General features: G+C 32.2%; 2 protein-coding genes across 3 annotated transcripts in view; one reads left to right on the top strand and one right to left on the bottom strand.

The window, feature by feature from the left end:
• Positions 1-5,088, top strand: part of LOC129990245 (cytochrome P450 3A8-like) — a 40,062-nt gene extending 34,974 nt beyond the window's left edge. For both annotated transcript variants that reach the window (XM_056098139.1, XM_056098140.1), the window contains 2 exons: positions 984-1,146; positions 4,788-5,088. In XM_056098139.1, the coding sequence (XP_055954114.1) occupies positions 984-1,146; positions 4,788-4,886 (262 nt within the window). In that variant the 3' untranslated portion in view covers positions 4,887-5,088. The remainder of the gene's footprint in view (positions 1-983; positions 1,147-4,787) is intronic.
• Positions 5,089-11,513: 6,425 nt separating this feature from the next.
• The window catches only part of LOC129962186 (ionotropic receptor 93a-like), a 28,622-nt gene continuing 15,310 nt past the window's right edge, over positions 11,514-24,825 (bottom strand). The window contains exons 8-9 of the mRNA XM_056075925.1: positions 14,932-15,218; positions 11,514-11,790 (exon numbers count right to left, since the gene is read on the bottom strand). Of these exons, the coding sequence (XP_055931900.1) occupies positions 11,514-11,790; positions 14,932-15,218 (564 nt within the window). The remainder of the gene's footprint in view (positions 11,791-14,931; positions 15,219-24,825) is intronic.

Genomic DNA, 24,825 nt, shown 5'->3' with positions numbered 1-24,825 from the left:
GTATTAAAGTAACTCAGATTTTATGTAGTTGATGCTCACATAAAACTTTTAATAAATCAAATGAAATACAGCTGGAATATACAGAAATTTTTAAACCTCTTTTTTTATGCTGTATAATACTCAAATAACTCTGGGATATAGTGAAAGACGTTTTGCTTTATAATGTCTAAAGTTTCTTAAATAAACTAAATAGTGAATATTGAAGTACTTTGTTGAGCGGTTTTTCTATTTTCTTGATGTAATTCCACAGTTCGAATTTCACAAAAATTAACAGTGCTGAGCAAACAGGAGCAAGTAAAAAAGCAATTTATTTGTGGGCGCATTGTCGTTTATTGTTTATTGAAAGTGGATAAACGATTCCGAATAGCCAGAACAGTTTATATTTCTGATTCTTTGCCTTAAGCCCTGTTCCAACGACCTGTGCCCACCTTGAGTTCGGCACATTTTGCCCTCTTTCCCCTCTCTTGTGCCTTTCTGGAGTACTTTGATGTCTGTTCATTTTACCGACAATTTGCGGGAAGCTTCCGATCGCCGTCCACAGGCAGGTTGGTTCAGCAATGGGTCAGTTGGCAGAATTAGGACCACAGGTCGTCGGAACGTTACTCTAGATTGATAAAGCATGCGTTTTCTCCTCGTAGCTCGTTTTAAGAAAAGTAAATTTAATTCAGGCAATTTATTTATGAAGACTGTTTCCTTTCAACTTTATATATAAATATAGAATACAACTATTCTGTTTTTGTAAATAATGGTAATACGGTATTGCAATTACTCGTATCTTGAACATAATTATTTTTCGTTATTAAGCGAACATTAGTGTCTACAGGTAGGTGAACATATATCTCAGATTAAGTGGATCAATCTTTATTTTTGCCTGTTTGTCTGTGCTTGACTCCACTTGCACTCCAAAATCTAAAATATTCCAAAATGAGTCTCAAAAAAAATAACATTGCATTTAACACTTTATTGTTTGTCTCTTCGGACAGATTTATGCCAGAAGAAAAGGCCAAGCGAGATCCTTATTCTTACATTCCTTTTGGAGCTGGCCCCCGGAACTGCGTGGGAATGAGATTCGCTCTCACGCAGATCAAAGTATGTCTCGCTCACATCATCGCCACTTTCAAGATCAGCAGGTGCCCGCAGACAAAGGTACTACATTCTTTATTTATTTTATTTTTTTTACAAATACATGTAATGATATTTTAAACTCTTAATTTAATCCAAATTAATTTCAAAGTTTTATCTTAATTTAGTACATATTAACTTCATTCTAAAATATTATCGCATTTCCTGATCCAATTCCACTTTTTCTATTTAATTAATTCAAGAGAAGCTTTGTAAAAATGCTTTCGTCAGTGCTTGACACGCTCCGCGTGAAGAGATAGAAAAATGTCTAGCAAGTACATTCTTTCAAAAGATCTCTATGTTCCCTTATCAGAATCGACATGTGTGAGAAATCCCTATTAGAATCTTAATAGTATATAAGCACAGTGAGATATATTTTCCCTATCAATATCTCATGTCATATAAGACAAGGGATCATTTATTTCTCTCTCTCTATGCTACGAACTTCAAAATCGAAAGTCTTTTCACAGTCTTCGAAACAGCCTCCTACTGTTTAAAAAATTCTTGTATATATATGAATTGTATTCGAGTACTGGTATATTCGAGTAAACCAGATATGTTCCTGCCAGGGCAATTTAGAAGTAAAGCCGAAACTACGACACGATAAGGGAGATTATGCGAAGGATGAAACACAAATCTAGACACCGAAATCGGCTTCTGACTATCTAGAACAGGAAATGCCAGTTGGTAAAGTCATGACCTTCGAGATTATGGCAGAGTGCCAAATCTGAGTATTGAACATCGCCGTTGAAATAAATCCACATTAAATGTAAAGAGAGATTTTTTTTTTTTTTTTTTGTCTGTCTTCTAACTTAGCTATTTATAGCGAGAAAAGTTACGTTTTTTTTTTTGTTTGTTAATATTCGATATATAGCCTTATCGTTTATTTTGTTGATATATTTCTAGTTTAGAATTTCTGTTGATATTATCGTCTTTCAGCGTTCTTATTTTATTTATGTATTTAGACTTCCGTTTTTCTTTGAATTCTCTACATCAAAAAAATAATCAAATAAGAACTGAAAACGAAATTACAAGTTTTAAAAATAATCTTTAAGTGCCTATAATGGTGTAACCTTAATGGAAAAGTACCACTAATCCATTACAAGGTTCTAAATTTCCCATTTAAAAGTTCTTCGATTTTTTGTAAATAATTCATAGAAAAGTAGCCAATTGTAACGAACTTTAAAATAATTAAAAATTGATTATTAAAAAATTATTATCTCTCTGTGTATGAAATACCATCTTCTATTTATTAAGAATTAAGAAATCAGTTAAGTTATTCTTTTCATAATTTTTCAAACGTTATTCATCTTCAGGAAAATAAGGATCGTTAATGCAATTTACATTTAATATTTACATGTTTTAATTTTCTTTGTATGTGAAATTATTAAGTACCTGGAATATGTGTCGATTTCAGATATGTATTTAAACTGTATTTATTTTTATTTAAATCTCGTTCTTTTTAATTCTCAAACATGTATTTAATTTTAATATCTGTGTTAAATAAATGTTTCATATTATTTGAATTCATCAAAAATTTGTAGGAAGACTTAGTTTCCATATTTAAATGCTTTTGCTGCAGATTTTATCATGAGTTTTGTGTATATTTATTTTTGTTTTTATTATTAATTCAAGATAATACTTTTTGCCCAAATTGCAACCGAAATTTCATGATGTTTTTCGAAATGATTATTATTATTTTGTAACTTACTTTTCCTTTTTTCAGTTCATTTTGAGAATTCGGATATTTTTATTTTCTTCATTTTTAACTAAATTCTCTAATTTTAGGCAATTTCAATATTTTTAATTAATTATTAAAATTTGAGTAATTTTTTTATATTGATATGAAAAAATCTCCTTAAAAGGTTAAGTTATATAAAAATAAAAATTTATCTTACAAGGTCCAGTAGCATAGTCAAGGAAGACACCTTTTAAAGGAGATGTATTCATTGAGGGAGTTTGGAAAATTAGCTTAATGTTGTCTTGATATATTAACAGAATCAGACTTAATGGGAAGGAATTTTAAATGACACTTAAAGTAAATCTAATTATGATCATTTTAGACTTTTATTTTCGTCTTTCTAAGATTTGACTTTTCGAAGAGCGTACTTACATATCTGCGATCGGTAGTGTTAAACCCCGTTCCGACGATCCGTTCTTTTACGGATATTGTCTAAGTCTGGCCATCTAACCCATTGTAGGACCACTCTCGCTTATGGATTTCGATCGGGAGCTTCTCGCAAACTGTCTGTAAAATGAACAGACATCAAAGAATCCCAGAAAACCAGAAGTGAGGGGAAAGTGGGCAAAATTCGCGGTCAAGTCACGCACGGGCGATCGGAATGGGGCTTGAGAAAGAGATGTGCCATTCCGACAAAACGTATAAACATATGCTATGTGATCAGTAGGTGATGGCAGCAATGGAGGTACAAAACATATCGCATGTACTATAATCCCTCCATTCGCTAATCTTTGAGGCATTTATCGACATTTAACGAGAAAAGCTGACTTCACCAAGCCATTGGATGCAATGACGGATCTTGGCGTGCCCGCGTTGGGAAATATGGTGGCCGCGGTGGCCTGGTGGTAAGGTCTCGGCTTCGGAACCGGAGGGTTTCAGGTTCGTGTCCCGATTCCACTGAAGAACCGTCGTGTAAGAGGGTCAGTTGCACGTTAAATTCGTCATGACCAAACGCCCTCCCGCTGGTGTGGCGTGGTGTGGAGAGGGGGGTGTCAGCTCAAGTGTCGTCCTCGTCATCTGACCGAGGTTCAAAATTACGAGGTCCGTCCCAAAATAGCCCTAGTGTTGCTTTAAACGGGACGTTAATATAACTAAAACTTGGGAAATACGGCGCATTCATTGCTAAATCTTCCTCACTGCGGGATATGGGAACAAGGCTTCAGAGAAATGCTACGCTGACACGGTCTATGAGAAGTCGGAATGGAAGTCGTAGAAGACGAGTATTGGCTACTCATTAATAATTTTTATCGACTGGAAACTTGAATTCTCTTCACTTTTGTTTAGGATAACAACTTTATGGCAATTGAAATAGCGGGTAAGGAAATTTTATAATTAGATATACAAATTACATTCATGACATGCCTAGAAAAAAAAATTAAAAGCTTAGCCATACAAGTTCGAACAGAAGTGAGTATATTTTTATACATTTAACAGTTCACAAACGATACAAGAGCAGAAGAGAGCGAAATTTTCCCTCCAGTGATTTTATGCTATGAGATTCTGATAGGTATTTCTTTGGCACATATCGATTTAGGAAAGGGAAATAAAGGTATCTTTTAAAAGAATTTGTTAAGCTTGATCCTTTTTTATCCTTTCACTTGGAGTGTGGAAACTGGCTGCTTAAAGCAGTTTCATAAAGCTCGTGTGAGATTAATTAAATAAAAATGGTGGAATTGGTTCAGGAAATAAGAGAACATTTTAGAATGAAGTTAATATGGGCTAAATTAAGATAAAAATTTGAAAATTTATTATGATTTAAATTTGTTTGTGAGATATCATTACATTTGTGTGTAATTTAGCAATTCTTAAGTATTATTATCTCATTTACAATATATCACATATATAATTACTATCTTATCAATCATTAAATGATTATGTTTTTCTGAATGGTGAATAAATTTTCAAAGACAATTTTATTTTCAAGGTCCCTTTGGAATTTAACATGGGTCAACAAGGATTGCTACAACCAAAAGAAATAGTTGTCCAATTTGACATTAGGATTGACAGTCATTTGCTGAAATGAAAGTGGAGTTATATGGAACTAATTAGTTCAAAAGAGATTCTTAATACTGACTGTATGTCAAGAACTACATTAGTGGGCTTGGAGAGATTTGGCCTTTCGCATTTTACATGTTTTGATTTGCATTAAAAATACATTTGTTGTTGATGATTGTAATTTCATATTTGTAATTGTGATTTTTATAAATTTATAAATAAAGTATATGTTCCAGTAGTTTTGATGATCAGTTTATTTGTTAAGAATTTCATTTTAATGTAACAACACTACTTATCTTTTTCTTAAATTTAAATAACGATTTTATTTAATATGGAAGTATTATAAAACCTTTGAATTATTGATGAATTAATGTTTAAATATAGAATTTATGCCATGAAAAGGATTTCAAAGTTTTAAATAAGTTGTATCTTTAAATCCGAAATTTAACCAATGAAATATTTTATTTATGTATCTCAACTTACTTTAATATCAATCATTTTTTTTCATAGAATATGTAGTTATTTTATGAAATAATCGATCATATTCTGTGAAATAACAGATTTCATATTTTCGATAACATATATATAAATAGCAGCAATATAAAAGCTGTTTTTTTTAAAAATATTTTTAATGACATAATATATATAAGAATAAAGCATATTCTTTGCACAATTGAAGTATTACAAATCCGATAAATAACAATATAAAAATTGGCTTCAAATTAAAATAAGCATAATCATTGATGCACAAATAAAATTATTACGTTACTTTTTATAAATAATGAAATTTTTCTTAAAAACAGAAGTCTCGAAATAATTTTACTGATAGCAAAGGTGGAAAATGCAGCTGCCACGTTTTGCATTGGCTACAACACGAATCAGCATGCTATTTTACTGCCAAGGGCATTAAGCCAGTTGGCTATAAATGAGTAATAGACTGGAAAACGTAGTTAAATCCTTGCGATATAAATGGTTCAAGGGCACGCTTGTTTTTCATACTAAAAAAAAATTGAGCAGAAATTTCGTGGCGCCATCTGCTGGTTCGAAATCTAACTGTTTACAAATAAAATATGAACATCCTATGACAATTTGTTGACACGTTGCAAAAACAAAATGAACTTTAAAATCAATAACTAAGTCTATTTCGCTAATCTTCATTGCAAATTTGAAACTTTCTTTTTTTATAGCTTACTCATCTGTGTTTGCAAAAAGTTGAAATTCATTGGCAAATAAAATTAAAAAAATAACAAAATCTTATTATTATTATTTTTTTTTTTTTTTGAGACTGGAGGTCAGGAATAAGTTTTTTTTTTTTATTTTTTTTTTATTCCTATAAAATGGAGATGGAAGCTACAGATTATCTTTAATGACTTATCTAAAGAGGGGAAATCGTATTATTAGATATTTTATATTGTAGTTGTGGTTAGGTTTTCCCCATGAAAGATTGTACAGTAACGTATTGTTCTAGACATTTCTTCTGAAAATGAGCATTGTTGAGAGCAGCAATTGTTGAAGACGCATCTAGTTTCCAGTAACTTTTTATAAGAAATAAGAATTTATGAACTCATAACAATATTTGAGGTAGAGGATTGGTTCTCCTTTATTGCCAATTATTTAAAAAAAAAAAAAAGTGTTTGATCAATTGGCTGCCAAATGCAGCTTTTATATGTTATTTGTTTATATTATTTATAATAAAAGTGTTTCAGACTCATTTTCTAACCTTTCGTTATATTGTTTATTAAGTATAAAGATTAATGGAATATTTTATGGTTAAATGAATATAATTTTCTTTAAACATTTTTATTTGATACATAATGGTGACCCAAGCAACAAAAGTATTATTAGTGAAATGAATTACAAAAAAAAAAAAAAAAACTGAACAAAATAAAAATTGAAACGTGAATAGAATTTTCAGAATATAATATATGTAATAAAAGAATAGTTATATTTTTAAATCCGAATATGAAAATATAATGAAATACTTAAAAATAAGATAAAATTTAAACTCTTGTTTACAATTTTTAAAGATTATTTTTTTAAATGCTTAAAAACAAATTGAAGCTAATATCAAAGCTGTTGGTAAGTATCAAAGATAGTATCGAATATACATTTTAAATTATACCTCATACAGCAAACTGATAACTACTGGGTTTTTAACAGAAATATGAGCATGAATTTTATATTAATAAATGTTGCTGATCTGCAAATCTGTTTACATCTGCATATTTCTCGAGTTCACAGAAATATAGAAATAAATGAAATTGGCCATTTTGAGAATAGTTCACCGCTGTTGATACGAATGAAGGAAACAAGTAATTTGTGTTATTGTATAAAAGAAAGTATTTAATGTTTTCTAATAACATCTAATGCATCTAATCACATTTAATACAATAATACACTCTTTCACCACTTATTTAATGAAACGTAGAAAAGAAATTTTTAATTCTTAGAATACAGCAGTGTTATGATATTTTCTGCCTAAAAATAATTAAAATTTCTGAAGGTAAACAAATGATCTGAAAAATTAAAATTTCTAAAGGTAAACAAATGGTAAAGTTTTTATTCTATAAAAAAAGTAGAAACACTGATTTCGATTGTAAGCTTTTATTTTTCACAAATCAGAATAAAAATAACTGCATATTGTTAATCACATCTAATGCAAATCACAGTCTTTAAACCTCGTGATTTTTGAGATAATGGTAAAAACATCGAACTGCCGAAATTTTGTTTTCTTACCATATTGTTAGGAGGAAAATAAATACACATATTTCTCTGAAAACTACAACCAGAATTATTTTTGCGTACAACCAGAATACGTCTGCCATATTTTTCAGTATTAATGTGCAAAATTAATGCAAGGAATTCTCTCGATGTATAACATTTCATTAATTGGAAGCGTATATCCGCACAATTTTAACTTTTGTACTTTTCTGCATATACCATTTGATGAATGATTTTTTTTTATTTTACTTCTCAATTCATGTATCCTTTTAGACTTATGAAAAGTCTTTCGTAAACGGTATCTGTTTTTATAGAGGATAAGAAGTTTAAAAAGTTAAGGAATTTCTAAACTTTATATATTTGTGATTGGGGATGCAAGCGGGATCACTAGCAGAAAAACTAACAACTCAAATTTCATATATTCTAATATTCGTATTTTTCTCTTTCATATATTGTTATATTCGTGTTTTGCCATTTCATATTTTGTAATATTCATATCTAGTTCTTTTATATCTTATGATGTAGCAGTTGAGTTACTCTTATCTTCTCTTTTGGATACTAGATGGCGATACCTGATTAGGCCATCCCATATGTCATCCCATAGTGCATTGCGATTGTAATTAGAATGAGATGTGACGCTGAACTGTGAAGCCTCGCGCGTGAATGTCTTGTCTTTGTGTTTGTTTAGTGTGTGAATGTGATTATTAAAAGAAATGTTCCTAAAAACATTCGTCCTGTTGCTTCCTGCATGGATCATAATAATCTACATACCACCACATTGGCGGCCAACGCGGGGCCCGACGGAAAAGAATTTGTGAGGAAACGAAAGTGACGTCGTCCCGACCATCACAAGAAAAGTTTCCCGCCACCACAATGTTCCTAAAAACGTTCGTCCTGTTGCTTCCTGCATGGATCATAATAATCTACATACCACCACATTGGCGGCCAACGCGGGGCCCGACGGAAAAGAATTTGTGAGGAAACGAAAGTGACGTCGTCCCGACCATCACAAAAAAAGTTTCCCGCCACCACAATGTTCCTAAAAACGTTCGTCCTGTTGCTTCCTGCATGGATCATAATAATCTACATACCACCACAATAATAGTTGAAAGCCAGTACAGTAAAGGAAATCACCTTAATTTAAAGCATTTCATTGAAATTTTCTGAATAATGAAATTTATCATTTATTAGTGCTTATTTTTATTTATTTTTCAATTTTAGGATTCCGACAAATCTTGGATGAAAGATGGATGTAATTTTTAAAGTCTTAAACTTATTAATTTATTCCTCGAAATTTATATAATACATCAACTGAAAACTACGAAATTTCAAAAATCGGAATAATTTATTTTATGTTCTCTTTTAAAATTAATTCTAACTGCCCTTTAATGCGAACAGAAATTTCATTTCTTTTAAAAATAAGTTATTCTATTCTTCGGCTATTATGCTTCTCTTGATGAATCCCCCGAAAAGATTAAAAAAATACAATCCCTCATGGCAACCCAAAAATTTCTGTACTCAAAAAGATTCCGTATTTAAAACAATACCATATTGACACCATTTTTTTAATGCGTGTATATAGAAGATTATACTTGATATTCACTCATGACTATTGTTTATTCAAAAAGTTTTAATAAAGATTATATATCCTTATACATTTTTACACTCATTCAAAATGATATATGAAAGCTTATATGTCCTTCTATGTATTCTATAACCGTGCCTTCTTTTTTATATTGTTACGAATCTGTAATGCTGCTTCCCAGCATAGTTGGTTCCACCTTCGGAAAGAATATTTTACAGTCATCTGTATTGGACGGAGTCCGATATCGTGTCGGAGGTTCCGGAGCTTGGCGACCATTTGGCGACTTGGCGATGAATTTGGGCCTTTGGCCGAAACAGATTATACCCGAAACATCGAGAATTTTCCCGATCCGTCCAGTAGGAACCGAGATACGCCTCGAACGTTCCTGATTGGTTGAGAGGCTTCTAGCCCCGCCTCCTGAGACCTACAAAAGGAGACGGCTGCAGCTGCTAGGGCAGAGTAGTCGGAAACGACAGTAAAGAACTGGCCCACCAGAGATAAGCGGAGCAGCGACGGAGTGAAGCTAGTGCTGAACTAAGCTGTGCGCTACTATCTGTCTGTCCTGTTATATGCTGCTGTGTATGCTGTTGTTGCTGCACGTCTCGGCTGCAGATAAGCGTCTTCTGTGCTGTATATAGTTGTCGTCTTTGTGCTGTCCTGTGTGTCTTCGTGTAAATAAACAACGTTGTTTTATTTTCTACTGCCGCCTGGTGATTGAGCGTTCTTCACACCATATAACATCCGCTATCCAAACGCACCCCGGAAATTTCGCAACAATATTTTAAAATTGAATGTCGTGAGATTATAGGAGGAAATATTGTACTCTAAACAACATTTTCTATTTTATGTATTTTTCAAATCAGGCCTTAAATCCACTGAAGCTGCTAGTAGAATTTATTTATTTAAAAGGCATAGTAAAATAAGGGACCAGACAGACCAAAACTGATTGACATGCTTCAAGAAAGACACATGACGAAATCAATTCCAGAAGTGGCTGGTAGGCAGCTGTGAATCATTATGAAAAGTTAAAATGCTTATTAACTCACTATCACCTGAAAACTTACAGGAAACCTTGAGCACAGGATCTTAGCATAGAGCATGCCGACTTTTATATAAGCTGTAAAAATACGAGTCCCTTATGAATATATCCCATAAGATACAAATTATCGAGTCAATGTTGACCATAATCTTCTGAGAGAATCCACAAGATGGCCTATAAGTAGAGACATGCTGCTTAAAAAAGAAAATACCCTCCTTATGCCAATCGAAAGAAATTCAATTGTCAATTGAAAGTATCGAATTCACTTCAACTACCTTGTTGCTTCAATCAGTTCAGTTTACAAGTATTATATATTTTTTCATGCTGGCTCCATGGCATAGGGATAGCTTGTCTTCCCCGTGATCTTGTCGTCCCGTTTCGGGCATGGTTTTTCTTCTTCTGTGTTCTATCTGTAAGGTGCGTGAATGTGCCCCCCCCCCCCGGCCCTGCAAAAAGAGGTTGTGCAAGCGAAAGCAGGTTGTGCAACTCATAAAATAGCTAAGTCTTACTCTTGGCCCTAGTTGACGCTATTGAAAAAGCAAGAGACGCTCACTCGGCTTAAATCGCTGACAGATAACTGTTAGTGGGCTTGTAACGTGCCATAAATCACAACACAACACATATTTTTTCATTAGCTATCAGCTTTTTAGTTATATATTTCACAAATATGACATTTCAAAAATCGGAATAATTTATTTTATATATTTTGTCACGGAACATTGAAGCCCATTTGAGATCCTCAGGCAATGAAAATCTAGAACCCTTTTTTCAATTCTCTAATGTCTAATTCCATATATATATATATATATATATATATATATATATATATGCTTGCTTTTAATTTTCTGAATAGGCAGTCTTATGTAATAAAATCTGGTAAACTGATGTGCATTTAATTATGGGTCTCATTATGGGTTCTTCTATTACACCTAGGAAAAAATTACAGATTGAAATTTAAGCAGTCTTAAACGGAAAAAAGCACTTTTGAACACACAATTTAGATATCTCTAATATACGAATCGGACATTTTTTTAAAAAATAGTAAAGAAGCATATTTTTTAGAGATTATAAATAATATAATACATGTAAAAGACAATTAATTAGGAATTTTATAATGGTATTCTAAAATTTAAAAGTTACTTGCTTTTAATTTATATCAGTTCGAGTGCACGGGACTTCTAAATTAACTCAAAAAATCTAACAATTCAAAAAATACCACAAAAAATGTATTGAAATTTTCGCTGCCTTTGATAGTGTAAGGCACTTAGGAGATTGCCTACATTGCCTGTTTGATAACCCGGTAGATTTGTTTACGAATAAATGCTCCATTCATGACTTTTCGTAACCAAGTTTTTGATTTTATATCCAGCTTTTTGAGTTAATTTGCTATAAATTGTTTCAGTTCCAAGAAGAATTATCCCCGAAACTGCTCCAAGCAACAATAAGTAGAAAGGTCCTTGTAGGTCGTCAGTTGTCAGTGGTCGCTTATCAGAGTTAATGCGATCTATTTCATTAGAACAGTCAAATTTAAAGTCGTGTCGGTGCTTCCAATGATCTAGGAGTCCATTTTCCATCATTTTCTGGAATCTACCAAAAGAAGTTATTTTTGATATTTATAAAATAAGAGCAAGGAATTTAAATAATAATAATTTTAATAAAAACAGTTTTTTAAAAGGCATTTTCATTAGTATACTGAAAAGAAAATTGATTTTTTACTTTAATTTATTATTCATTTTTGTAAATATGTTGGGGTCCAGAAACCATTATTTCCTTAATTCATTTCTAGGCGATAACCACATTTAGGGAATCGAAACCAAATTTAATTAATTTATTTATTTTTCAGTCCTGAAAGTATTAAAATAATATATTGTCATCGAGAATGCACAAGTGACTGGACTATTGCGCGTACTGAAATGAGAGAAAAATTATAATACAAAATTCTATATTCTAAACCTGAAACAAATCAAGAGCAATAAAAAGCAATCTTTCTAACCTTTATGTTAAAAAGATACAGTTAAAATACATGACAGAAGTAACTACAAATTTTTCATCTTCTCAAGGATTATTTTGAAATAATTGTGAAACAGAAAAGAATATATTAAAAAATAAATTAGAAAAATATATGAGAAAACAGGGCTATTTTTGTCACCATAATGATTCGCCATAATTAAAAATTAAACATATATTGCCGCGATAAGGCATGTTAATAAGACGACGTCATAGTGACATTGTAATGTCAATTTCGGAAGCTGTTTTAGTATTATTTCTGTGATCACATACCTGCCTTAGAATGCAGTTACATAGTTAGTCTCTTTATCTGTCTTGTTTTTTTTCATTAATTTTATTTTTTATTTATTTACTTAGATGTAGAATATGCTCTTTCCGTTTTTTAATTCTATCCTCATGGCTCATATTTTAACAAATTCACTTCTTTTTACCGAGGTAAATCCAGATGAATTTAAGCTCAGCTGGTGAGGGTAAAACCATATTTCAGTTGAGTAGTCAATCTTTCGATTAATTGTGGTTCTATTGTTTGGCTATTTGGTGTGAATGAACAGACTACCAGCCTCAGTTTTGCTCTTTGATGGCTCACTATTTTTTAAAATACTTTTGTCAATGAAGAGATTACCGATAATTGCTTCATTGAAGTCAGCGAATCACGTTAATAAATCTGATTTAATGTAATATACTAAGAAATGTTTAAATATTAAGAAAGTATTAAGCTTATTTTGCTTTATCGTATGTCTTAAATAATCCAATTATTTAATGAGAAAAAAAATATTTTACACATAGGGATTTGTCATTAGACTCATTCAACATTCTTAATAAAATGTGCAATTTTATGTTTTACATTTCTTTTTCTAGTAGCCATTTGCGAAGTACTAATGACATTTTTAAGCTCAATAGTCAATTTTATGATACTTAAGATAGATACTGATAGATGGAAGAAAGAAGAGGTTTCAAGTAATTTCTGAACACAAAAAGAAGCTGGATCTGATTTCATTTTTGTCAAGTTCTATAGAATTCTGCGACCAGTATTTTATAATTGCACAAACTTTTTTGACAAGCCCTTTTTACAAGCAGTTAGGCTTTTCTTAAATTCCATTTATAAATTTATTAGTCAGAAATATACCGATTTGAAAGTTGCCACGCTCAAATTTTTTTCCATTCAAACCCTTTGCTACACTCTTTATAAATATACCGATATTTTCTTGAATGTAAAAAATGTTACTTCGGAATGTACCGATTAAAAAATTGTTACTTTTTTCATAAATGATTTTCGCTATCACATAATATCATTAGATTTAAATTTCCTGAAATTTGAATAAACTGCCATTTTTTTACGGAGTAGGCAATTCGCAGATTGCCTTATCAAAGTTGCTTATAATTAGTGCAGTACAACCTTGTGCAAACTATTGTAATTCTGCAGAAATATGGCTGTATAAGAAAACAACAAGTTAAATATTAAAGAAAACCATAGGCCTTTTCAGAGCAAAAAGCGAGGAAGGAACTATTTTATAGAGTAGTTTTCGGCTGATTGCCTTAATGAGGTCGCTTATAACCAGTGCTGTACAACCGTTTGCAGCTGTTTGTTGAAATTCTAAATAGATAAAGCTGTTTATAGAAGATCCAAATTCTGCCAAAAGAGGAGCAAAGCGGGAAAAAATGGCCTGCAGGAAAGCATCCCATCCAGTGGGAAGGCATTAAAGAATATGACAAGCCTTCTAAGAGCAAAACGGCTGATTGCCTTAATGATATCGCTTATAACTAGTGCTGTATAACCGTTTGCAGCTGTTTGTTGAAATTCTAAATAGATAAAGCTGTTTATAGAAGATCCAAATTCTGCCAAAAGAGGAGCAAAGCGGGAAAAAATGGCCTGCAGGAAAGCATCCCATCCAGTGGGAAGGCATTAAAGAATATGACAAGCCTTCTAAGAGCAAAACGGCTGATTGCCTTAATGATATCGCTTATAACTAGTGCTGTATAACCGTTTGCAGCTGTTTGTTGAAATTCTAAATAGATAAAGCTGTTTATAGAAGATCCAAATTCTTCCTAAAGTGGAGCAAAGCGGGGAAAAATGGCCTGCTGGAAAGCATCTCATCCAGTGGGAAGGCATTAAAGAATATGACAAGCCTTCTAAGAGGAAAGCGCGAGAAAGGATATATTTTACAGAGTAGTTGATCGGCTGATTGCCTTAACGTCGCTTATAAGCAATGCTTTATAACCTTTTGCAGATGCTTGTTGCAATTCTAAAGAAATATTTACATATAAAAGATCCAAATACCGCCCAAATTGAACGAAGGAAAAAAAACTGCCTGCCAAAAAGGGTTTTTTTTTAAAAATTAATTTGAAAGAAGCTAAAAGAGAGAAATTTTAGTTACTTTGTAAGACGTTATGAAATAATTCAAAGGTAGCTCTTTTTAAAGATGTTAATTTTAGAATATTTCTCAAAATGTACAAAGAAAATTAAAATATTATTTAACTCATATATTTTAATTCTATTCTATTTGCATATATGAAAAATATTCAATTTACTATTGAAAATTCTATACTATATCATATTTTTAGAAAAGAGGGAACATACAATTAGGTGTATTTTCAAAAAGTTGGATGGTCTAGTCCTGTCTTTGTAAAAGTGCATGCAAAAGTTCAGAACTTCAAGCATATGATTTCCACATGTAACATCATTCTATCCAGTAGAGATATATCACTGTTTATGAAACTTACTCGTTATTAATAGACTGCAGGAGGGAGGACCCTTTCCTCAGTCCAAAAGCCAAAGGCATGCTTGCAAACTGTTCCGGTACAAAAGCAAAATCGCAGAGAGTATCATTCTTATTATGTTTCGTTCTCTCTTCATTGAGGGTATTAATGTCATCGATCAAAACAGTGTTGCCTTCAGCTACACCAATCAAAATATTTTTATTCCATGTCTCGGAGGTGTAGCTCAGAAACCGATTTGAATTTTTCCAATATATCTTATGAATCCTTTTAAATAATTCATTTTGCGGAACCTAAAAAGGTAGAAATCGAAATTATAATAGATTGTTTACAAAATATAATTGAAAACAAATATCAAACAATTAAAAATCACTGTCAATGATTTAAAATGAAGCTATAATTTTTTTCAACGAATGTTTGTTTCCCTATATGAAAGGTGTTAAGGTCAGAGGGACATGTGGCATTCCTTAGGCTTTATAATTAATGTTATTGAAGAATTTAAGTTAATAAGGCTGTTATTTACTTTTCATTAACTAGTAGATTTAATTGATGAATGGAGCTTGAAGATTCCAGTAATGACAAAATAGCAGATCTTTCATCGCTACAATTTAAATGTACAAAACATCAACGAAAGAGATTCATGAATGGATGATGGCTGGCCATTAATAGTCTGGCTGTAGAAAACTGGCGTTGGAAATAGTCTGGCTTGTAGAAAATCGTAAGTATGAATTAGAAGTTATTTAAGAGGAAAAACTAATATATAAATGCCTTATTGGGATGGATTATTGTAATGGAAGAAGAGTGAAAAGCAAGGGAAACTAAGTATCATGCTTGTCTCAATGGATTTAAAAGAACGTGATATAACATCTGAACTTTTGAAAAGAGAAATCCTTACTGCTTCTGTCATTAATAATTCATTTAATGTTATTTTAATTTTTACTATACACGGTGTTTATAAATGTAGTGACGAGCGCCTGTTGGCGAGCGCCATCTGCTGGTTGTTAGACGGAGTTGACGCTGGTTAGACGGAGAGCAGATCAGACGGATCTGGGCGAGAGTGAAGACGTAGCAGATCAGACGGATCTGGACGAGAGAAAAGACGTGGCAGATCAGACGGATCTGGACGAAAGACGAGACGCGACGTATTCGACGAAATCTACTGAATGTTCAATTCTTTTATGTTAATGTATATATATCCTAAATGTCCTAATCGTCCTAAATGTAATTAAATGTGCGTTCTAAAATAGTAGTGATTTCTGAGTCCTACAAAATATGGGGGTTCGGCCGAGATATTAATGAAGACCGGCACATAGACGAAAGAAGAGCCAAACAGGAGTGAAATTTGACGTGCTACAATAAACCTTTTGGATATCAACTACTTGTGGACTGACGCAGTGTGGATCGACGTTGAAGAAATTGTGAGTACAATTTTGATTTATTCTCAAGTATGGCATTTCTTACACGAGCACGAAAGAGCGACTTACTAACTTTAGTAGACGAATTAGAACTAACGGCACCACAGGATGCCAAAGTGCGACAGTTAGTTACAATGATAACAGAGTCGAAAGACTATGACGAAGAGTTCGTAAAAAACTTACTTTTAACTATCACTCAGGAGCGCGAAAGGTTAGATGCTGAAAAAGCCGAAGCCGAAAAGATAGAGCGTGAATATACTTTGAAAAAGTTAGAACTTGAGTTAAAAAGTAGAGAAAATACGTTAACTGTATAAGATATGCCTAAGTATGATATATTAAAATTGCTAAAGAATTATGATAATAGCGGAGACATAAGTGTTTACCTTTCGTTATTTGAGAAACAAATAAGTAGGGCTAACATTGCAAAAGAAAACTGGATTTCTTATTTACTCGGGTTATTACCATTGGATATAGTCAATTTAATTGCTCGCGAACCTGATCCATCAGCTAATGACTATGATTACATAAAAAAACTGTTGCTTAAAAGATTTAAATTAACTTCCGAACAACTCAGGCAGAAGTTCTTTACTCACAAACGAGATTCTTCTTCATCATGGCGGGATTTCGGTTTTGAACTGAATAACTTTTTTGAGGAATGGATAAATTGTTTAGAAATAACCGATTTTGAAGATTTAAAGCAGCTAATGGTCGTTGACCAGTTAAAGAGTAAAATACCAAATGACGTACGCGATCATTTTCTCGACGATTTGCCCAAAATAAAGAAAGTAGAAGATTTGGTTAATAAACTGGACGAATATGAAGCTGCACGAAGTCACCTTAAAAAGGAAACAAACAGAAATTGGCGTGTTTCCGAAAACAGAAGTAAATTTGATATCGCGAAAGAAGCTAAAAATTCACCATTGCCGTTCGTTCGTGCTCAAAAGAATTATGCTGATGATAATTACTATAACAAGAGTAATAATAAATGTTTTAATTGTAATGAGACTGGCCATAAATCAACTAATTGCAAGTTTAAAAACAAAGGATTGAAATGTTTCCAATGTGGTAACTTTGGCCACAAAGCCAGTAACTGCCCGCAAAGAGATTTTAAAGTGTCTCTCTCTAATAAAGTATATACTCGTAACTCTCCAAAAACTGTAAATAAGCTTAGTAAAAATGTTGAAATAAATGGTATAAATTGTGATGCATTAATTGATACTGGAAGTGATATTACTATGATTAATTATGATTTTTATTTGAAAATTGGTAAACCTAATTTAACGACTGATAATGTGAAATTAGCTGGTATAAGTGGCGATAGCATTACTCCTCTAGGATTTTTTATTGTGATATATTAATTGATGAATATGTAATATCAACTAATGTGTATGTGTTAGAAATAATGCCGAACGAAATAATCATTGGCATGGACGTATTAAATAATCTAAGCTTTTCATTTCAAGAAAATCAAATTATCATTCATGAAAAAAGAGCCCAAATAAATTACACCCGGCTGGTGAGAAACGAGGTCAAGGTCGTATCACTACGTTCCTCGGAGCTGAAAAGAGACAGTCAGGCACCTATTTTTGCTGAGACTGGCAATAAAATAAATACACATCCTCTCCCATACTTCATTCATTTAACGGATTCGATAAACTATGATGAAATCGACATGAGTCATGTAAAAAAACCGTTGAGACAGGAAATAAATCGTCTATTAAATAAGTATTCGCCAAACAAAACAAAAAGTACGGATTTGCAAATGAAAATAATATTGAGCGATGATATTCCGATTAGTCATAACCCTCGAAGGCTGCCTTTTAAAGAACAAAAATTCGTTGAAACTCAGATTGATAAATGGTTACAGGAAGGGATAATAAAACCTAGTTGTTCAAATTACTCTTTCAACGTAGTTTTAAGCAAGAAGAAGGATGACAGTTATAGGTTATGCATTGATTATCGTAAGCTAAATAAAAAGATGATTAAAGATCGGTACCCTTTACCCTTCATAGAAGATTTGCTAGACAAACTTGAGCAATCAAAAATATTCACTACTTTGGACTTGAAAAACGGATTTTTTCATGTAGACGTAGAGAAAGATAGCACAAAATTTACGTCTTTTGTAACACATCATGGGCAGTGGGAATTTCTTAAAGTACCATTTGGACTTTCCAATAGTCCGAGTGTATTTCAGCGTTACATTAATGTGATATTCAGGAATTTGATGCTAGATGGAACTGTACTGATTTATATGGACGACATTATTATACCATCCAAAACCGAGGAAGAAGGGCTAGAAAAATTACAACGTGTTCTACAGGTTGCATCAGAGTACGGTTTGGAGTTTAATTTTAAGAAGTGTCAGTTTTTAAAACCACAAATAGAATTTTTAGGCTATAGAATCCAAAACGGAACTATACAGCCCTCTGTATCTAAAACGGTAGCTGTACAAAAATTTCCACAACCACAAACTGTTAAACAAGTACAAAGCTTTTTAGGCCTTACTAGTTATTTTCGGAAATTTATACCCCACTATTCAAAAATCGCAAAACCTCTTAGTGATCTACTAAGAAAAGACATTGCATTTAAGTTTGAATCTGAACAAAAGGAAGCTTTTCAAAAACTCAAAGATATTTTAACTCAGGAGCCAGTTTTGCATCTCTATCAACAGGGATCAGTTTTAGAACTTCATACAGATGCTAGCAGTCAGGGGTTCGGAGCAGTGCTGCTGCAACAGGGAACCGACAATAAGTTTTATCCTATTCATTATTTTAGTCGAAAAACATCTCCACAACAAGAAAAATATAGTAGCTATGAATTAGAAGTTTTGGCTGTAATCGAAGCGTTAAAAAAATTTAGACATTATTTACTGGGTTCTAAATTTAAAATTGTGACTGATTGTTCCGCTTTTCAACAAACTATGAGTAAAAGAGATCTTACACCAAAAGTTGCAAGATGGGCTTTACAATTAGAGGAATTTGATTACCAAATTGTTCACAGATCAGGAAAACAAATGGCACACGTAGATTCTCTTAGTCGAAACGCAGTACTTGTTGTTACTCGTTCATATAGTGAAGTGACCACTAAAATAGCCAATGCTCAAAATCAGGACGAATTCCTTAAGAAATTAAAAACTTTGATAGATAAACAAGAAGACGGTGAACACATTGTGAGAAATGGAGTTTTATACAAATACGATAATGGTAGAGAATTGCTCATAGTCCCAGAAGCATTACAAAGAGAAATTATTCGAGAAATTCACAATAATGGACATTACGCTGTGGCTAAGACAGAAGAAATTTTAAAGCAAGAATTTTACATACCAAAGTTGAGGTCAAAAATAGAAAGTGTGATTGCCAATTGCGTGGAGTGTATTCTTTGTAATAAGAAACGTGGGAAAGGTGAAGGTTTCCTTAACCCCATCCCAAAAGAAAATTTGCCTTTAAGTACATATCACATAGATTTCATTGGCCCTATGCCTTCTACAAATAAGAACTATCAGCATATTTTTTCAATAGTCGACGCTTTTACAAAATTTGTCTGGTTGTATCCGGTTAAATCAACATCTACTCAGGATGCAATAACTAAACTTAAGCTTCAACAATCTACTTTTGGAAATCCGACAAGAATAATAACAGACAGGGGTTCAGCTTTTACCTCAAAAGAATTTGAAACATACTGTCAGGATGAAAATATTGAACATTTCAAAATTAGCACTGGAATTCCTCGCGGAAATGGGCAAATTGAAATAATGCATAAAATTTTAATACCCATTCTATCAAAACTCTCAATAACAGATCCTACCAAATGGTATAAACATGTTGCATCAGTGCAAAAAATAATCAATAGTACTGTTTCGAGGAGTACAAAGTTTACCCCGTTTGAGCTTTTAACTGGTGTAAAATTAAAAGATACAACTGATTTACATTTAAAGGAAATGTTGGAAGAAGAATACACAAAAGCAATGATGGAAGATCGAAATAATATGAGAGAAGAAGCAAGGGAAAACATTTTGAAGATGCAAGAAGAGAATCGGAAAAGTTTCAACAAACGAAGAAAAGTGGCGCGCATCTACAAACTTGGTGAATTAGTGGCCATACAACGGACGCAGTTTGGAACTGGACTCAAACTAAGACCAAAGTTTCATGGACCATATCGGATTGTTAAGGTTAAACCTAAGGATCGCTATGACGTGGAAAAAGTTGGATGTCATGACGGACCAAATACAACTTCCACAGCAGCCGATTTCATAAAAGCATGGTCTTCAGACTAAAAAAAAAAAAAAAATGTTTATTGTTTTATCCAGATACTGTTTTCTTTTTTTTATTCTTTCAGATTTTTCTACTTTAACTTTCGAGGTCGAAAGAGACGTCAGGATCGCCGAATGTAGTGACGAGCGCCTGTTGGCGAGCGCCATCTGCTGGTTGTTAGACGGAGTTGACGCTGGTTAGACGGAGAGCAGATCAGACGGATCTGGGCGAGAGTGAAGACGTAGCAGATCAGACGGATCTGGACGAGAGAAAAGACGCGACGTATTCGACGAAATCTACTGAATGTTCAATTCTTTTATGTTAATGTATATATATCCTAAATGTCCTAATCGTCCTAAATGTAATTAAATGTGCGTTCTAAAATAGTAGTGATTTCTGAGTCCTACATAAATGAATGTCTCAATTTTAGAGAACTACTAAAATGAAAACAAAACGAAGTGCAACTTTATTGTTCATTAAAAATAACAGTTGAAAATTTAAATTCAATGTTGTTTCCAAGTATTTAATATAAGCTTTTTAGAAATATAAACGATATAAAGGCAGTACGACAATTCATCCTACATTTTCTTTCAGCCCGTCTGGTGTGACACTTTGAAAGGCTGCAGATATGCGAGGCATTGAACTCGTCAAAGGCAGATGATAATGATGGAACAAATACATATTTTGTGATATATCCCCAGGTAGAAAAATAGACTATCGCCTTGCATGATTGTCCACAGCTTTTTAAAGCTTCATATCAGACATGGTGAAAAAATATGGAATGAATAATCTTACCGGCTCGATATCGTTTCTGGAGAGGCTCATATGGAATATTTATAAATGTGTTGATTTTAAACTTTCAACTGTTACTTTTGATTTCCAATGAACAACGAGATTGTACTTTTAAGGGGGTCCGGGACACATTTTGAAAATTTTTTTATTAATTAATTTAAAATTTTGAAATTTTTTGTGCTGATCAACCATCTCATTAATAAGCAAAATCACAACACAAAAGTTTTCAAAAAAAATTTTTAAACTTAAAATTTAATTTTTTTTTTTAAAAAGTGACGTTGTTTTAAATTGATATAACTCAAAATATTTTTGATCAATTTTCAAAATTTTTTCATTAAATCAAACACAAATATATATTCTTTCATTTTGATTTGGCAATTTAAAAAATATTAATTTAAAAATTTTTTTAAAAATTTGAATGAAAATTTTGAAAAAATCTTGTGTATTTTATTTTTAAAATTCATATCTTGAAAAGTAAAAAAAATTTTTTAATTTGCTGAATCAAAATTAAGGCAAACAGTTTGAAAAGTATGTGTTTCAAATTTCAGACCTCTATCTTTATATGATCTGGACTTATATCAATTTGATCACAACAAATAATGAAAAAACGCAACATGGTTAAAAATGCGTTTAAAGTATAAAAATAAAATTTATAAGAATTAAAACTATTTAAATACATTTAAAAGATTCCAGATGCATAAGAGACGCCTCCCTTCCTCACAAGTGTTTATTTTAATTTAATTTTACATTTACAATTAAGAAAACAAACTTTAGAGCAGAAAATTAAAAAGCACGTTGTCTCATGAAATGTAAACACAGAGGTTCTAATAAACACTGAATCTCTTCGTTTCACTTCATTATTGAAGGAATTGAGTTGTATACAAACTAAATCTAGGATTTAAAATAAATTCTTTAAAAATTTATTTCAAAAAAAATCAAAAATTAAGCTAAAACAGTGCCGGGAAATATCTGTTTACATTTAAAGAGATGAAGTTGCCATGGCAACGCCTTTTTGACAGTTGGAATTTCAAAGCAATGGTCAACAAAAATGATGATATGTCACGTTCTAATTAAGACAGAAACATGATTTAAATGTTATTTTAAGCAGAAAAGCATGCAGAATTTTTTCAGCTAAAAAAAAATTCGAAAATTGACGATTTTTGTGTCCCAAACCCCCTTAATAGTTTTACAAAGTTATGATGATTATTTATGAACATTCTATATATGATGCTGAACAATTTGACTATATAAGTGGCTTAGAGATTTAAGATAATTTTATATATTAAATTGGTGAATCTTAAAAAAATATTAAATTTTATGTATGTTACATGTTATTTTATAGAAAAAAAAAATAATGTTTCGTCTGTTTTCTTTCTCTGTAATCCGATATTCTCTTTTAATGAATCACAGCAATTTTGATTACGTTGAGTAACGGAGTCTACTATATTAATAGTCTGAAAAGGGTCTTGTGTTATGTTGAGTTTTTTTATCCAATATATTATTGTCCTTTAAAAATATCTTGAAAAATCCCTTTTTAGAAATAACAAAACAAACAAAAAAACATGCAACAATACAAAAAGATATAGTTTTAATGATTTGTTAGGCTCATGCAATGCGTTCATATAACGATTCAGTTAAGGTGGTGACGCAATACTTTAAAAATGACTTTAAAATAAAAATAAAAAATCTTTTTAATTATTATGCCATAAAATGCATTTTACACTTTCACATAAGCACTCGCTGAAAGAGTTTCATTCGACCGCATCATATTAATTTTCATATAGCTAAATAATTTTTTAATATTAATATTACTATATTTGGGGAATATATCCAAATATTCATCCATGGGTCGTACGATGAAAAAGTCCAACATGTTCAATAAAAGGTAACGAAATTTTCTTCGACATGAAAACACGATGCACAACAAAGCACAAATGAAACACTCTCAAGCAGCGCATCAATAAACAGCAGTATGTAAGCAGCAAATTGATAATAAATAAACGCAACAACACAATGCGCTCAGAGAGAACTCGCAGGAGATCAACATCCAAGATTGTTTGATTATTCACGTCATTCGGCTCGTTTACTACCACGTCGATTCTGTCTTTCTACTTTTTATACCTCTGTGATAAGATATGAAAAGTTCTAGGAGAAGCGGCGAAAATCGAGTCCTAATGGAGTTAACGCCATGATTCTCGAATATACGGGAACTTTCATTTTTGTTGCCAAATTCATTGACATGTCGCTAAAGGTTGCTAAGGTTGGAAATCATTGACTCGACATGTATTCAGCAGATATTATAATATCTGTAAAATTATCTTAATTCTCAGGAGATTATTACACAGGGAAACAACAGTGTAATTTTGCCATTCATCTTAATTACTTTTATTTTTAATACATTTATATTAATTGATTATGCCTGGTTATTCATCAGCTATTGAGTAATTTATTAGAAAAGGAAGCTTTATGAAAAATAGACTTGTAATTTTTTTTCAGTTCTCTTTAATCATTAAAAATTGCTGATTCAAAACAATTGTTTATTGAAAGGGATTCATAGGAATTTTGATCAAATTGTGACATGTCGTATTTCTTTGAATAAACATTGATAATTGATAAACTTAATTTGATGGATTCAATTTTTTTATACTTCAGTTCTATTTGTGTATTTATTCATTTACACTGTGTTTTCATATATTTCTAGTGTAATATAGATTTTTGTATCTATTTTTGAATAATTTGATTTTAAAGTAATGGTATTTTAAATAATTTTTCTGTTTGGTGCGTGTTCGTTCCCAGCCCAGTTGGCTTTAAACAAAGCAAAACTAAAATAAAAGTGAGGAATATTTTATTTATTTGTTTAATGTACCGTTAAGCGTCATAAAATAAGAGAAAAGGTAAGTTATGATCAATTCTTTCAGAATAGAAATCCAGGGTCATAATTTAATTATAATCTTTGAAAAATAGAGATCATTGACCCGGCATTCATTCAGCAACAATTAATATTGTTACGAATCTGTGATGCGGTTTCCCAGCATAGTGGGTTCCATAGGAAATCCCTAAGCTTGGCGACAAACTTGTCGCCCATGTGGCGACTTGGCGATGAATTTTGTGACTTTGGCGCCAAAATAGATTATACCCAAAACATCGAGAATTTTCCCGATCCGTCAAGTAGGAACCGAGTTAGGCCTCGAACGTTCCTGATTGGTTGAGAGGCTTCTAGCCCCGCCTCCTGAGACCTATAAAAGGAGCAGCCTGCAGCTGCCGAGAGTCGTGGACGGTAAAGAACTGGCCTTCCAGAGATTAGCAGAGCAGCGACGGAGTCAAGCTAGTGCTGAACTAAGCTGTGCGCTACTGTCTGCAGTAGAGAGTCTTGTTGTATGCTGCTGTGTATGCTGTTGTATGCTGCTCGTCTCGGGTGAAGATAATCATCTTCTGTGCTGTAT

The sequence above is a fragment of the Argiope bruennichi genome, chromosome 2 (assembly GCF_947563725.1).
Source record: "Argiope bruennichi chromosome 2, qqArgBrue1.1, whole genome shotgun sequence".
Lineage (NCBI taxonomy): Eukaryota > Metazoa > Arthropoda > Arachnida > Araneae > Araneidae > Argiope > Argiope bruennichi.
This window is presented reverse-complemented; position numbering and strand designations above follow the sequence as displayed.